At 41.2% G+C, this 16,307-nt stretch overlaps 1 protein-coding gene across 2 annotated transcripts; it reads right to left on the reverse strand.

Moving 5' to 3' along the window:
• Positions 1-545: 545 nt before the first annotated feature.
• On the reverse strand, positions 546-14,376 carry MRPS22 (mitochondrial ribosomal protein S22). Of its 2 annotated transcripts, none has more exons than XR_011255278.1 (8): positions 14,150-14,346; positions 9,755-9,918; positions 8,496-8,660; positions 6,860-7,003; positions 6,462-6,545; positions 4,953-5,269; positions 1,632-1,740; positions 546-674 (listed from the first exon to the last, which is right to left on the reverse strand). XR_011255278.1 is itself a non-coding variant. In XM_069580964.1 (8 exons), the coding sequence occupies exons 1-8, from the start codon at positions 14,319-14,321 to the stop codon at positions 579-581; spliced, it is 1,080 nt and encodes a 359-aa protein (XP_069437065.1). In that variant the 5' UTR covers positions 14,322-14,376; the 3' UTR covers positions 546-578. The 2 variants fall into 2 exon arrangements, 1 of the variants encoding a protein (XP_069437065.1); XM_069580964.1 differs by having other exon boundaries at positions 5,124-5,269; positions 14,150-14,376.
• Positions 14,377-16,307: the final 1,931 nt, after the last annotated feature.

The following is a 16,307-nucleotide window of genomic DNA, read 5'->3' on the forward strand; positions in this document are numbered from 1 at the left end:
GCAAAATGAAAACAGGATTCGAGTTTGGCTGAGCCAAAACTACACCTTTTCTAGGTATCAGCCCATGTTCTCTTCTCTTTGAATAACTATTTTCAAATAGCATCACTCTTATTTTTCTTAGAATTGAGTATCTGTGCTATAATTTTCTAAACTTTCCCTTGACCTCACTGCATTATTCTCCTCATTCTATGTAGCTTTCTTATGCCTTCCTCTGACTTTGTCTGGTAGTACCTATTTCTAGAGTCAGCTCCCCTGACCTCATTAAGCTGGGCTGTTTAAATTACCAACTGACCCATTTGGTAACACAGAGACATAGTACTTTTTTTTCTTTCTTTTTATGCTGTACTCATCTGACATGATTAGAGAAATTCATAACCAGGCATTTAAATATACTTCTTGGTTATCCTCTCATAGCCTCGGAAAGTGAGTAAACAGTTTTTTCTTTGTATTTCTGATAGAGGCACTATTTGGAGTCTAAAAAACAATTTTGTAAGGAACTCTCAGTCTTGACATTTTTTTCAGTATCAATAGAAAACCAGCTAGAATTTAGTAAAATGAAGTTTATTTTAAAAATATTTTTAGGAAGCTGCAGAACTACTAATGAATGCTTCTTGGTAAGCTTGCAGTGTTAATTCTATATATGCTCCCTTCTGTGCTTCTGTTTTTGCAAAGACCTGTTTAAAAAAAAAAAAGTTTTAAAATAGAGAATATACTATTGATAAAGTTCCTAGTGAAGTCCCAGTTTAAAAAACCCTCCACATGTCACAATATTTTTCTGATTACCAAACAATAAGCATACTACATGGACAGAAAAACAGTATCACAGTTAAAGCAACCTAATTCCAAACACCAGAAGTTTCCAAACGTGACTGTCATTTTTCAGAAAAAAATTAAGAAAACCTGACACTGCTGGATCAAAATGAGAAGCATTAGGTTCAAGAGAAATCCAGAGGATGGAAGTTAGCAGTATGGTTTTTCACTTTAAAGAATGGGCTTTTCCTACTCTACCTATAATGTCACCACTGGTTGTTTTTATCCTCAGTAAGCTTTCTAACTGCTTTGCAGTAGCATAAAGTAATATGGGGACAGAGGCCAGATCCACAAATACATGTCTATTCTGAGCATTAGAAAAGATGAAAATCGTACGATGGTTTCCCCACATTCTGAAAAAAATTTCGACATTTACAGAGAAATCTGTGTAAGCCCATAGTTTTTGAGAGCTATACAGTTCCAAAATGAGAACGCACTATCCTCCCCACTTCTGGACAGGAATGTGACCAAACTGGCCGACATGTGCTCCAAAGAGCACAGGACCTGCCACCCACTATCTGAACTTCGTGGACTCCAGTGGCAGCTGTTTCTATTGTCCAGGCTGAAGAAGTAGGGGCTCTAATCACTCTGGTTTAAGACCACGAATCTGTGTGTGTTAGTCACTCAGGTGTGTGCTACTCTTTGCAACCCCCACGGGGTGTAGCCCTCTAGTCTCCTCTGTCCATGGGATTCTCCAAGTAAGAATACTGGAGCAGGTTACCATTCCCTTCTCCAGGGTATCTTCCTGACCCAGAGAGTGAACCCTATGATTTCTTCACTCAATCACTACATGATAATGAATGTGAAAGAAGTCCCTTTACCTTAATTAACTGTAATCCCTCAGCAGCCTGCTCTTTGGCCTCTTGAGCTGACTGGCCATCAGGATGGAGGATGTGATAGAGCTGGACCAAGCTGGTGGCATCATCAACTCTGGAGGAAAAGGGTTTACTGTTAGAAAGGGTTTGTTGTTTTCATTTTCTTTTTACATATTTAACTTTAGTTTATAGTTTTCTTCTTTGGCTTCACAATCCTATAAAAGTATATGCTGAACTTTATAAATTACATTTCAAACTTCCTTTGGGCCAGAAAAACAACTTTTTTACAGCCTTCAGTTTCATATTTCCAAAGCATTTTCAGGAATACTGGCTAGTTTAGGTTTCACAGGGCAAGAGTCAATACAGGTGGGTACCCAGTTTATGAAAGTGAATATATTCAAAATGTGGCTGTATTCTTTCTGAAAGTGGAGCATCATTTCTCATAGAAACAGTGTTCTAACAGTGGATGATTTCCAGGCTGGCCCACATCACCAGCAGATAGTAATACAACTCAGAGGGTGGGTCTGTACCCTCATCCCACATAAGCCAGAGGCTGGTGGGCATGGGGATGCTCAGTCCACTTGCCTTCAGGTGCACTAGCAGTGACATCTGCTGAGAAATTTTCATTGAGACTCTGAATTAGTGGATAAATGCCTCTGAGAGGCATCTAGAAGTCCAAGGAAAGACTCCCAAGTCACCTGTCAATTCATAGGATCCCATTAGTTAAAAACCAGCATCCTAGGGAAGCAAATGTGAAATTATGCACTCTAGACAGAAGAGAATTCAGGTTCTCCCTCAGCAATCTGTCTCATGTCTTGTTCACACAGCTACCCATAATGAAGCCAGAACAAGAGCTCAGTTCTTACAGTTTGTACTTAACCTTTTGAGAAACCTATAGACAATTTTTATCAACATTGAAAGTTAGCCTTCCCCAAACTAAATAACCTTTATCCTCTCACACAGTCAACACCTTCCATTTGTCACCTCAAAGCCCTTCTAGAGTGGAGTGGGAGTGGGGTAAAGAATTTCTTAAGCCATGGTAACCTTAGAGAAATGTTCTGGGCTCATCCCAAAGCCTGTCACCCTAAAGGTCATCTCTTGGTAAAACTGAGAAAACCAGAGCTGAGAAACCAAACTTTGCAGAGGAAAAATATTTGTTTAATGTTCATTATCAATCTGTTGTGTTTGTTGTACTCTAATAGTTCAACAAACATGGCAACAAAAGATAACAGTCATTCTCTTAAGAGCTAAGCATGTGAGTCCATAAAGAGCTTAACTGGGTTTCTATATCTTGGTCACAGCAGGGCTTCTTTACGTTCATGCTACTGTATAATACCTGTTTCACGGAACGATTTAGCTTCACACCCAGCCTGTATTTGAAATTAAAAGCAGGTAAATCCGCATGTAAAAAAGATTTTAAAGCACCTCAATTCAAGACCAACAGCGGAACTTGAGTGTGAAATAAATCTGTGCAGAATCCTGGCATGGGCTCCATTTGCCAAGGATATGCACCCTCTGCTGTTTAACCTGGGATTTGCAGCAAACTGTCCTGCTGAGAATTCTCACAGGAAGTTTAAATTTACGCAGAGCAGGAAAGGTTAAGTACTAAAAATTCCCTCCCATTATGCAAATGAATTGCTTCAGAGGTAAAGCTTACATGTGATAAGCATTACTATAATAACTTATGAGTACACCTTAATAAATAACTTTCAGTGAAATACATTCTGTGTTGCTCTAATTTCTTGCAAAAAATGTTAAATAATTTCAGAACATTTACAGCTGAGCAGCTTTAAATTCATTCACGGCTGATGCACCTAAAGGCAAGTCATTTTTGAACATGCTCATCATCACCAGCAGCCTCCTACTTACGTGGGATGAAGGCATATTTCTGCCCTCTGAATTGGATTACACGATTATACCACACATGCTGGTGAAGAGGGCTGGCCTGGAAATCATTTCCCATTATCAATGTTTCTACAAGAAATGATGCTATTTCCATGTGGACTTTCTTAAGACAATATGGAACTTTCTAGTTCCAAAGCCTTTGTGTGAATGGGTCAGATTACATGGAGGATAGATAGACTGAGTTAAAACTCCTTACATTCAAGCTGACAGTAATCACTAACCCTTCCTGTGACCTTCTTACTACAGCCATGCTTGTTTCTTTTCCTTGCCATTTTGATCTTTAACTTAACCAATGGAAAGATACTCAAAAGACAATTTTCTCTTCAGTGTCACCACAAATCGTAAAGTATTATCTCAGCTAGAAGGCAGGGCACACAGCAGTTGTGTACTAAAATACAATAGACATTCTTTGTTTTATTCAACTTTGAAAAAAACCTGTAACCTTTTTAACACCTTAAAAATCTTGCAAAAACAAGGAGGATCAAAAGCAGGAGTATTTTCATAAATGATGACTTTTACTGAAAAGCACCCAGCAGACCTTATGTCTATTTCTTTGCATTTCCTGTCTAATCCCCTTGTTCACTGGCAAGTTCACTGGTACCTAGAAGCATGAGCAAGGCTAGGGATAAGTCAACATCCAGGGTACACAACACAGGTCCAGAGTCATTTACTTTTTCAAAGAATCTAGCCATGTTTACATGACACAGAAGCGAAGACTGAGAAAACTGGGTTATACTGGAAAAACAAATCCATAAATAAACTGAACTAAGTGAAAGCTATCACTGGGCGTGCACGTGTGCTCAGTCGCTTCAGTTGTGTCAACTCTGAGACCCCATGGACCGCAGCCCGCCAAGCTCTATCCATGGTACTCTCCAGACAAGAATACTGGAGTGAGTTGCCATGCCCTCCTCTAGGGGATTTTCCCACTCCTGGAATTGAACTCATCATGTCTCCTGTGTCTCCTACATTTTAGACAGATTCTTTACCACTGAGCTACAAGGGAAGCCCTTATCACTGGGCAGTACACTGTTATCACTGGAAAAATAACATAGATTAAATACAGGTTTGCCAACAACAAAGGTCCGTCTAGTCAAGGCTATGGTTTTTCCAGTGGTCATGCATGGATGTGAGAGTTGGACTATAAAGAAAGCTGAGCACTGAAGAATTGATGCTTCTGAACTGTGGTGTTGGAGAAGACTCTTGAGAGTCCCTTGGACTGCAAGGAGATCCAACCAGTCCATCCTAAAGGAGATCAGTCCTGGGTGTTCACTGGAAGGACTGATGTTGAAGCTGAAACTCCAATACTTTGGCCACCTGATGCGAAGAGCTGACTCATTGGAAAAGACCCTGATGCTGGGAAAGATTGAAGGCAGGAGGAGAAGGAGATGACAGAGGATGAGATGGTTGGATGGCATCACCTACTGGACGGACGTGGGTTTGGGTGGACTCCAGGAGTTGGTGATGGACAGGGAGGCCTGGCATCCTGCAGTTCATGGGGTCGCAAAGAGTGGGACGCGACTGAATAACTGAACTGAAGTACAGGTTTACTGTAATGATAATGAGAATTTCTTTACTTACTAAGATCATACTTACAAATCTCTCTGAATCTGGTCAATCAATAAACCATCAATCTTTTTCTTATTTACAAAATACCAAGCCATTCCACCGAAGTGTCTTGTTGAACGCAACAGGTCATACTTTCCATATTTATCTATATCTTCATAGGTCTGATGATGAATCTATCCATACAAAATGCAATTTTTCAGAAATACAAAAATAAAAGTGAGCCAACATTACTGGATATACATCCACTAGCGTGCGAGGTGTCCAAGAAAGTATTAGTAAACCAGGTCTCCTGATCCTGCATCCACTATCAATCATTAACTAGCAGGTATGATTAAGGACAGCTCACCACTGCAGAAGTGTGTGGAACCTGGAACAAGTCTGCCAGACATTTATAGCCAGATCAACTACTCTTCAGCAGCCATGCACTATATATGAAGCACCTATTATATATATGGACCACTGGAAATAATGGACTTCCACTTTCCCCTATCCAATCAACTATCCCATTCCATCTTACTAATTAATATTCCTTCAGTTCTTCCGGACTGATTTAAATGAGGACTCTGATGAGGGCATTCCTATATTAAAAAGGCTGCTGACTGAAGTCCAGACTCGTCAGCCTAGCGTCAGGTCACCTGTGATAGGGCCCCATCTACCTTTCTAGCTTAATCTTGAACCACTTCCCTAGGTATTCACCGCATGTACAAGCAAAACAGATGACTGGCCATTTCTCAAGTCTACTTTTGTGTCCTGCCTACTGTTCGTACTTTCCTCTCTACCTGAAATACTTCTCCATCCGCTTGCCACAATGTTCCCTATCCTCCTAGAGCCCTCCTAGGCCTTCCCTGAGAGCATGTTGCAGCATTCTCTTAGCACCTAACATCTTAGACCTGGTGATTATACTTCCCCACGATCTCTCCTGGACTGCAAGCTTCGACAAGGCTCCCTATCCTAGTTCATGTCGTCATCACCTGTACCTCCACAGTAACACCTTACACACAGAAGGTACTATATGATTATTAAATTGCAACATAAGACACATGCACTGCATTTTGGCAAACTTTAGTAAACAACTTTCCTGTACAGTAAACTGAAGAAAAATCTTCTGCCATCAGGTTTGGGTACTATATCACTTAGCTGTGCAACTTTCAACGAGTTACTTAACTCTCTAAGCTTAAGTTCTCTCATCCTTAAGGGTTGTTGAAAGGATGAAAATATCTATTTGGTGTACATCCAGCACTGGACAGGTGTTCAGGAATTTCCCTTTTCCTCCCCCGTATTGAAGCTTATAACCTAACTCATTGTGTTGGACTAAAAAATCTTATAACCATACTTAAACCCATACTTTAGAAACTATATACTCACTTTGATATAGTCAGCAGAATCTGGCTCAAACTGGGCAATGCAGAGATTGAGGACATCAACATGCCGGTCCTGACTGTACATGGTCTAAACCCACATAGCAGAGTTGGAATTAGATGAGAAGAAAAGAAAGTGCCGGACACCTGTCCAGACACCATGACAGCCCTGCCCATCCACACACAGGCCACATCTGTGCCCAGCATGAGGGAGGCAGAAACCACACACAAACCACATGTCACACCTGGATTCAAATCCCAGCTAACCCAATTACAAGACAAATGACCCTACCTATCATTAGAAATGCCTGTGTTTATCAAAGCAAAATACCCAGCAGCACCAGAGTCAACTGGTTCAACAAAGAAATCATCACCACTGCCTCTATGACCCCAAAGTCATCTTACCTGAAGATTTTCTTCCCTGAAAATTACTGGTGTTAAAACTCTACGGCCTTCTTTTGGGAAATAAATTTGAATCATGCGGTCCCGTTCTTCCCAAGAGGCTTTGCGCAGTGTGCCACTTGGTTCTCTGACAACAATAAAACGCTCCTGAAATAGAAAACACAAGGATGAGTTTGTGAGGGCTGATTTTTAGTTCCAGTGTCCCACTATGCATCATTACAAGAATAATTTGCAATCAACAACATAAAATGCAATGGGCAAACAAAATGCAATCGTGTGTATGATTTCAATAGTAATTTTAAACCTCAGATTTGGCGAGATTTGATAATCATTGCAGTGCCTCTGACAATCAAAAATCTAATGGAAGTATTTATTAAATATGAACTACAGTCCTAAAGTGAGTTGAATACATAAAATGATTCAACTAAAAAAAGCTGAGATTCACCTAAATCCATTTCAGAAAAAAGAAGTGCTATAAACCTTTTTAAATTGTTTTCTTATCCTAAAGTCTCACCCAGATAAGACTTCACTGTTTTATGGTCCATGTCACACCTCTACGATTCCTCATTCTGGCAAGAGACAAATGTGTCAGAGAGACTGACTGGTGCACCTGCCTCTGGTCTCTTCACTCTCTTAACTGCCAAATCCCAGGCCAAAGGATGCTGCTTTCACCCACTGGGTGAATTCCACCCACTGTCTGTACCACTCAGCTGGCAATCTAATTTAACACAGGCAGCATTCTTGACACCTCTTAGATACTGTTAATTGTTTCAGAACTAGAAAAGGTCAGGAACTGGATATTAATTCTTTACAAAACCCAGAATGACTTACACAGAGTTTTGCAAACAGCTGATAAATGCTACACATCTGATTAATGTTTAAATTAACCAGATGGTAGTGACTCAACTCCTCAGAACTTTAATAAGAGTCTCTGAATGTGTTTTGAGCATAATATAATTAAAACTTTCATCAAGCACTGCAAACAGAAAAAAAAGATGGTAAAGTAACACAATTGTTCCTCAAACGGATTTTGGCAATTTGAATTCCAAGTTCCTTTCTCCCTTTCAGGTTATAGAATGCTCCCATAACCAGCCTTCACAGCACTGCAAACGTATATTAAAATACTTCAAAAATTCTAATAAAATGAAACTCTGATCCCATTCATTATGTCAGATATACAGGTGACTGGCACAGACACGGACACTGCTCACATTGTGTCTTCTAACCGTAATCAATACGATAAAAAGAGTATGGGGTGGTCCTTTTTTCAACCCTATCACTATTCAATACTCTACTGCAGTTTGTGGGCTGAAATGTAAATTACTCTTTTCACTCATTACTTGAAAAGGTTCAAACACAAAACTAATGTATTTTATTTTATAAGTGCTAGAATGTTCTTTTGGAACTGCCAATCAAGGGAAAAGAAGCTAGACAATAAAAACTACAGCAGATGAAGTGGTGCCTAAAAATTATCTGGGCAAGTGTGATATTCTTACTGCAAATTCTGAAAAGTGAAAATCCTTTGGGAAGTCTGAGATTTTGGGGCATCAGCAAGCATTTCCATCTTCTCAAAAAGACTGAGCTTTTTGATGTCAATCTAACTTGGGCAGAATCATTTTGCAATTAGACATAAACTTACCCGATGTGGTATGCTGTATGATATATCAGTAAACACATATTTGGCTGTTTCGGTTCCTTCCAAAATCTTATCTTCGGCTAACACATCATTTATTGGTGTTCGCTCTTCCAGAACTGGTGGCATTTTTAATCGGACTTTAGCTGCCTCAATCGCCTGTCTTGTGGCCTAATAATGAAATAAAATATATCTTAGGGAAAGCCACAGGTTACAGACCAAAAGGATCATCTGACAAAAGCAGATACTAATAAAAAAAAGTGCTAAAGACTGCAGACAGAAGCTGAAGGCACAAATAAGTGAGTGAAAAGCCAAATTTGAGCTCCTGGGCCCTGGCCTTTGTCTCTGTATGAAAGCACTAGTCACAGGCTCAACCACTCTCAAAACAGCAAAGGGAGGCTCTGAGACAGAGCCAGGCCACAAGAGCCACCCAAAACAGGACAGAGGACTTCACTTACTGGATGCTTACTATGTTCCAAATATTGCTCAAATACTCTGAGTGCATCTGGCTCCTTTAATGCCACAACTACCCATATGAGCTAAGTGTTACTGTTTAGAGGTCATTTTATGAGAGAGAAAATAGAGGCACACAAATGTTATGTAAACTGCTAAGAAGCTGCAGCACTACAATTTGACCCTGGCAGTTTAACTCCAGAGCCCATGCCCTTAACCACTGAGCACAGTGCTCCATGCCATACCGCTGACAGTGGTTACCTCTGAGAGATGAGAGAGGCCTTTCACTCTTCATGTGCTATATACTTTTCGGTATTTGAACTCTGCTATAGCTCTCAATGATTTTTGAGTTGAAAGAAAAGCAACAATATCTCACATATTCATACATGAAAGGGTTTTCCACAAAGCACTCAATACCCATGACTGCAGGAGGGCACCTGCCTGGAACAGAATACTGTTCAGAAGGATCTCACAATCTCACCAAGCCTCAGCCTTAAAGCAGCTCACAACAACCGTTTCTGCAGGAAGGAGGCTGGAGCAGGGAGGACAGAGGAAGGATGCTAGGCTGGTTTTGGAGCAGAGGTGGTTCCGCCTGATAGCCAGACCTGAACCATACGTGCAGTCTGTCTAATTCTGGCAATCTTCCCTACTCCTCTCTGCCAGACTGCACAAGTTTCTTTTCTCAGTTCTGTGCCTGGAACTCCTCCTCATTAGTACCTGTAGAAAAGCAACTATCAATCTGGAGGGACCCTGAAATTTTTGTTTAATCTTTTAAAGAAAGATATTCTACCAATATTCCTGCATTCACATACCTCTTCCAACTGTGCCTGGGTCATTAGCTTGTAAGTTGGTGGCTTTGTTTCTTGTATTGCTGGCTTAAAAATCTTCAGTAAATCCAAGCCTGTCATCTTGATGAGTATGCTTTGGACTTCCTCATCCATAAAAGTAGGTTTCTTGGTCTTTGGGCTACCAGATTCTGTTAAATAAATTTTAGTAAATAAGATGGCAAAAATGACAAGACAACAAGACATCTAAATGGAAAAAGTCAATGATAAAAATGATTAACACCATGTCTACCTCAGGATGCATAATGCTAATACCTACAAGATTCACTCATTCATTCATTCATTTAAAATTTACTGGGCATTCACGATGATCAAGATACAGTTTCTGCCAAAAAGGCACTCAAAATCTAGTGAAGGAAGCAACAGGAAAAGAGTAGTTAATGCAATATTAATGACAATAACGGTTACTGCCAACCAAAGAATTGTTTCCTATCTGACAGGAGTTACACACATTTTCAGGAATGCTTACAACAAGCCACAAAGTATGTACTGATATCCCAGTTTTGTATATGAGGATACTGGAGCCTTGCTAAAGACAATTAGCTATTAAATGGTATACCTAGGATTTAAACCAAAATTTATCTGATTCTAGAACCTAGATCAATTTCAATTTACCATCATGTTCCTCAGAGTTAAGTGCTACATACAAGGGAGGTACAGGGGGTTGTGTGATAACAGAGACTGAAACTAAACTTAGCCTGGGAGCAGAGAAAGGCATGGTAGAGCCAAAGAATGCTTCCCAGGGGCCCTGAATAGGGCAGAGAAAAAAAGGGAAGGAAATTCTAGGCTGAGGGGTTCCAGTTAGGAAAGAGAGGCCTGGATCACTGGACACGATACTGAAAAGGCCATGTGATGCTATGGAAGAAAGCTGGACAGGAGCGGAGATGCAGATCTCAGCTCTGCCCGTCCTATTATGCCTATCCCTTTGCCCAACCTCCATTTCCATTGTGGGTGGGGGAAGCCATTCCTTCCCAACCACCTCTTCCTCTGCTGGTCCTATAAATGCTGGGGTCCCCACAGGATTCTGAACTACATTCTTCTTCTCTCCTTTCTCACATTCTTGATGGATTATCTCCTAACCTTCTGTAACTATTAATTACCTAGAAACTCTAAAAGCTGAATCTCCAGCCAGATCATCTTCCATCCAACTACCCAACAAGCATCTCACAGGTACTTCAATACTGCCAAAGCAGAACTCGTAACTTCTCTTCCGTCACAAACCTGCCTCCCCTCCTATCCTTAGCACCATCCAGTAGGTCACGTGGGCCAGAAACCTACAGTCATTCTTGACTTCCCCACTACCCTCCACATCTAGCCAATAGCATCAGTAATAAAAATGGTCATGTTAACAGCTAACATCTGTTAGATATTTACTATGTGCCAGTACTGACTAATACTTTTACATACTTGGTACATTTAATCCTCGTAACAACCCTATAAATACTATGATTAGTCCCATTTTTACAAAAGGACACTGACACAAATCAATTGCCTGTTACATCTTATAAATTAGTCTTTAATTCTCTATTTCCCACTCCCACTACCCTAGTCAAGGCCATCCTATCTCTTGCCTCAGCCTTCGTTAGCCTGTCTCCTTGCCTCCATTCTGACCATTCTCCACAGATCAATCACAGTCATCTATTAAATATGTAATCCAAACAACAGAAAAGATTAACAAAATAAAGAGGTGGTTCTTTGAAAACATAAACAAAACTGACAAACCTTTAGCTAGACCAAGGGAAAAAGTGGACCCAAACTAACAAAATTATAACTAAAAAAGACATTACAACTGATACTACAGAATTACAAAGGATCATAAAGGGCTACTATGAGTAACAATATGCCAGCAAATTGGACAACCTCGAAGAAATGGAAAAATTCTTAGAAACATACAATCTACCAAGACTAAATCAGGAAGTAATAGAAAATCAAAGCAGACCAATTACTACTAAGAAGACTGAATCAATAATTGAAAATCCTCCAGTGAAAACAGGCTCAGGACCAAATGGTTTCACAGGAGACTTATCAAATGTTTAAAGACAAATTATGCCCATCCTTCTCAAACTCTTCCAAAAAACTGAAGAGCAGGAAGCACTCCCAAACTCTTAAGGCCAGCATTATCCTGATACTGAAATCAATAAAGGATACTAACAGAAATCTACAGGCCAATATCCCTGATGAATACAGATGCAAAAATTCTCAGTAATTACTAGCAAACTGATTCAGCAGAACGTTAAAAAGGTTGTTCACCATGATCAAATAAGATTTGGGATGCAAATACGGCTCAATATACTAAACCAATCAACATGAAACATATTCATAGAAAGAAGGAAGAAGATTTCTTTGATAGATGCAAAAAAGCATGTAACAAAATTAATGATTTTAAACTTCTAACAAATTAGGTATAAATGGAACACACCTCAACACAATAAAGACCATAAATGACAAACACACTGCTAACATACTCAGTGAGGAAAGGTTGACAGTCTTTTCTCCAAGAACAGAAACAAGACAGGGCTGCCCACTCTCACCACTCCTATACAACCCAGTACTGGAAGTTCTCGTCTGAGTACTCAGCCAAGAAAAAGAAATAAAAGGCATCAGAACTGAAAAGGAGTAAAATCGTCTCTCTGCAGCAGACAACATGATGTTATCTATAAAAATCCTAGACTCCCTCAGTAAACTATTAGATCAACAAATTCAGCAAAGTTGCAAGATACAAAATCAATATCCCAAAACCAATACCATTTCTATACACTAACAACAAATTACCTGAAAAAGTAATAAAGTACCAAATACGTAATAATATTTAGTACTAAATTTAACCAAGGAGGTGAAAGATTGCTTTGCTGAAAACCACAAAACGTTGATGAAAGAAATCAAACATATAATAAGTGGGCAGGTACTGTGTTCATGGATTAGAGAATTAATATCATTAAAATGTCCATACTACCCAAAGCTATCTACAGATTCAATGCAACCCCTATCGAGAGTTCAACAGCATTTTTTACAGAAGTGGAAAAAAAACAATCGACAAATCTGTATGGAATCAAAATCACAAGAGATCCTGTGATTGCCAAACCAATCCTAAGAGGAACAAAGCAGGAGGCGTCACACTTCTGACTTCAAGCCATTAACATTTAATCAAAACAGTATGGTCCTGGCATAAAAAAAGACACACAGACCAAGAGAACAGACAGTGCAGAAATAAACTCATGTATATACAGCCAGCTAATAATTGAAACTGTGTCCCGAGTAGACTTTGTGCTCTCCCAAGGCGACAACCCTGTCTTGTACTGGTCTCTGGCACCGAAGGTCTCTTACAGTGCCTAATACACAATAGCGCTCAGCACTACATCTCACCTCAGACAACCTCACCCATTCCCCCCAGCTTCTGTTAACATTTTTACTCCAATGTTTCTCGCCTTATATGTAATTGCATATCTGACACCTCCACTTGAATTTCACAGGCATTTCAAATTTAATGCATCCAAAACAGATGTTTAATTCCACTCCCTTTCCCATCTCCTTACCTCATCCACTACTGCCGTTTCCCTCACTTCTCCTCCTCTCATTCCCTTCTAAAACACTCTTATAATTAATTTTTTCTCTCCAGGTACAAATAGGACTTACTCTCCACTCAACTGCTCAGGCCAGAAACCTGAGAAATATTAATAATAGTGATTTCTCCTTTTATATCCAGATTCACAGTTATAACCAACCTCATCAATCCTACCTCCAAAATGGGTTCCCAAACTACCTGGGTTCAGTCTCATTTCTGGACTTTTGCTTATGCTGTTTCCTGCACTTGAAATGTTTCTCGTTTTCTCAACACGATTAATCAAGTTTCAACTGTGATCACATTTTCGAGCTCCCCTGCCCTTCCAGCCTAGTTTGAGTGCCACTCTTCTCTCCATTGGAGAAGGAAATGGCAACCCACTCCAGCATCCTTGCCTGGATAATTCCACGCACATAGGAGCCTGGCAGACTACCGTCCATTCGGGCGGATATAGTCGGACACGACTGAGCGACTATCATTCACTCACTCCTCTATCCCCAATCACAGTCCAGGTCACACTGCACTGCCTCTTCCCACTGGACCACGACTTCCCTCAAGCAAAAACCCGCGTCAGTCTTAACCCCTAAAGTTAGCTTGGTGCTTTACGAAGAGCGGAGCTCAAGCAGTGCTTGAAACATTCCAAGTTCAGGAAAAATCACCGTCCGAGCCGGTGCGTACAGGAGAGAGCCGCCCGGGTCTAAGGGCGCGCCACGGGAAGAACCGGGGCCCCCGCGTGGGTCTCGTCATCAGAAGGGCTCTAGATCTCCCAGAACGCCCCAGGGGACGCCTAGCAGGTCACTCACCGGGCTCGGAACAGAGCCCACGGCATGGCGTTCCCGCCCCGCAGACCCCGGGCAGAGGCTGGAACAGGTCGCCGGGCCGGGGCCGAGAGCGGGCCCGGAAACAGACTCGCCCAGCACCCCGAGAACCTGCATGGAGATTCCACAACGATAAAGACACTCTGAGAGTCGCCATGATTATCCGGGCCACTTACGCCGGAAACGGCTGAGAAAGATGCTGGGTCTCACGCGGTTCGCATGGCACCCTGGGAAATGTAGTCTGGATGAAGGAGGAGGAGGAAGCGACGCAATTCCTATTTATGAAACAGTAAACTTGTTTAAAAATAGATTGTTTCTTGTAAACAGCTTGTTCACACGTAAAAGGTGTTTATATGCTCTTTTTTCTGGACCTTTCCTTTCTTTCCATGGCTCTAAATAACAAATTCCCACTTCCAGCCCAAACCTTTTCTCCCAGCCCCAGGTTTAAATTCAACTGCCTAAGCATCCTACTTCTCCATTCAAACTTCTCACGCCCCCAACCCCGCCCCCACCCTGCCCCACTACTCCGGACAAATAACACCTGATTGTAGACCCCGATTGCCGTGGCACCTATCAGTTCAGTTCAGTTCAGTTCGGTGGCTCAGTCGTGTCCGACTCTTTGCGACCCCATGAATTGCAGCACGCCAGGCCTCCCTGTCCATCAACTCCCGGAGTTCACTCAGACTCACGTCCAACGAGTCCGTGATGCCATTCAACCATCTCATCCTCTGTCGTCCCCTTCTCCTGCCCCCAATTCCTCCCAGCATCATAGTCTTGTCCAATGAGTCAACTCTTCGCATGAGGTGCCCAAAGTACTGGAGTTTCAGCTTTAGCATCACTCCTTCCAAAGAAATCCCAGGGTTGATCTCCTTCAGAACGGACTGGTTGGATCTCCTTGCAGTCCAAGGGACTCTCAAGAGTCTTCTCCAACACCACAGTTCAAAAGCATCAGTTCTTCGGCGCTCAGCTTTCTTCACAGTCCAACTCTCACATCCATACATGACCACTGGAAAAACCATAGCCTTGACTAGACGGACCTTTGTTGGCAAAGTAATGTCTCTGCTTTTCAATATGGCACCTATCATTCCCCTTCAACTCACACACCTTTTTCTGTCTCAGAATCTTAAGTCTCTTTTGCAGCCCTTTTCTCAATTTGTGCTCAATTATTTTGCTCATTTATCTGCTTGCTTATTTTTCTCATGCCATGAAATCAATGACATTATATATTGTGTTATAAGATCACCTAGCCTGGTACATATGCACACAGCAAACATTGGTTGAATAAATGACTAAATGAAGGATTAGAGGATCCTGTTATGTTCTTCTCAGTCGTCCAGGATGTGCAGGTTTTATCCTCCCCTAGACTGGTTCCTGTGCTAACTTACTCCCAACATCTGACTAAAAAGAGGTGTTAAGTAAATGACTATTTGAATTTTGCTAGACAGATAAACTCATCTTATAACCTCACCTCACCATTGCGCAGTTAAAAGCTCTGTTTATGAACTCATACCCTATTTGGGCAGGGAAAGAGAGAGCCCTAGGCTTGGTGCTGTATTCAGGCATGACTGCTGCCCAATACGTCTCAACACTTCCTCTCACACCTACAAGATAAAAGGTGTCAGGGTGTGCTAGTGGGATGCATGCAAGTGTCTCCCAGTCATGTCCTTTCTCTGAGAATATTCCACCTACTTTCCCAGAGGATAGGCTTCTGTGGTTGTGTTTGTCTTATTAACATCCTCCTAGATAAAACTGATTGGACAATGAGTAGACACCTAATGCAGGAGAAATGACTCATTGGATGTTGCATTAGTTCCCTATAGCTTCTGTAGCAAATTATGACAAATTTGGTTACTTAAAACAACAGAAATCATCTCACAGTTCTGGATACAAGTCATCTAAAATCAGTATCACTCAGCTAGGTCAAAGTATTAGCAGAGCTGTGCCCCTTTCAGAGGCTCCAGGGGAAAACCTGTCTCCCAGATTCTTGTGACTGCAAACCCTCCTTGGTTTATGGCTGCATCACTATAATCTCTGCTTCACTGCACCTTCTGTTCTGTCTGTGTCCAACTGCATTTTACCTCACTCTGTAAGGTTATACATATGATTGTATTTAGGGCCCACCCAGATAATCCAGGATAATCTC

Source organism: Ovis canadensis, chromosome 1 (assembly GCF_042477335.2).
Source record: "Ovis canadensis isolate MfBH-ARS-UI-01 breed Bighorn chromosome 1, ARS-UI_OviCan_v2, whole genome shotgun sequence".
NCBI lineage: Eukaryota > Metazoa > Chordata > Mammalia > Artiodactyla > Bovidae > Ovis > Ovis canadensis.

Coding starts and splice junctions, on each gene's coding strand:
- MRPS22 (XM_069580964.1), bottom strand. CDS start 14,321: ATGGCGACTCTCAGAGTGTCTTTATCGTTGTGGAATCTCCATGCAGGT. Junction 6,546..6,859: donor TCAGGGAAGAAAATCTTCAG/GTAAGATGACTT, acceptor ATGTGGGTTTAG/ACCATGTACAGTCAGGACCG. Junction 1,741..5,123: donor GACCAGATTCAGAGAGATTT/GTAAGTATGATC, acceptor CTTTTCCTCCAG/AGTTGATGATGCCACCAGCT.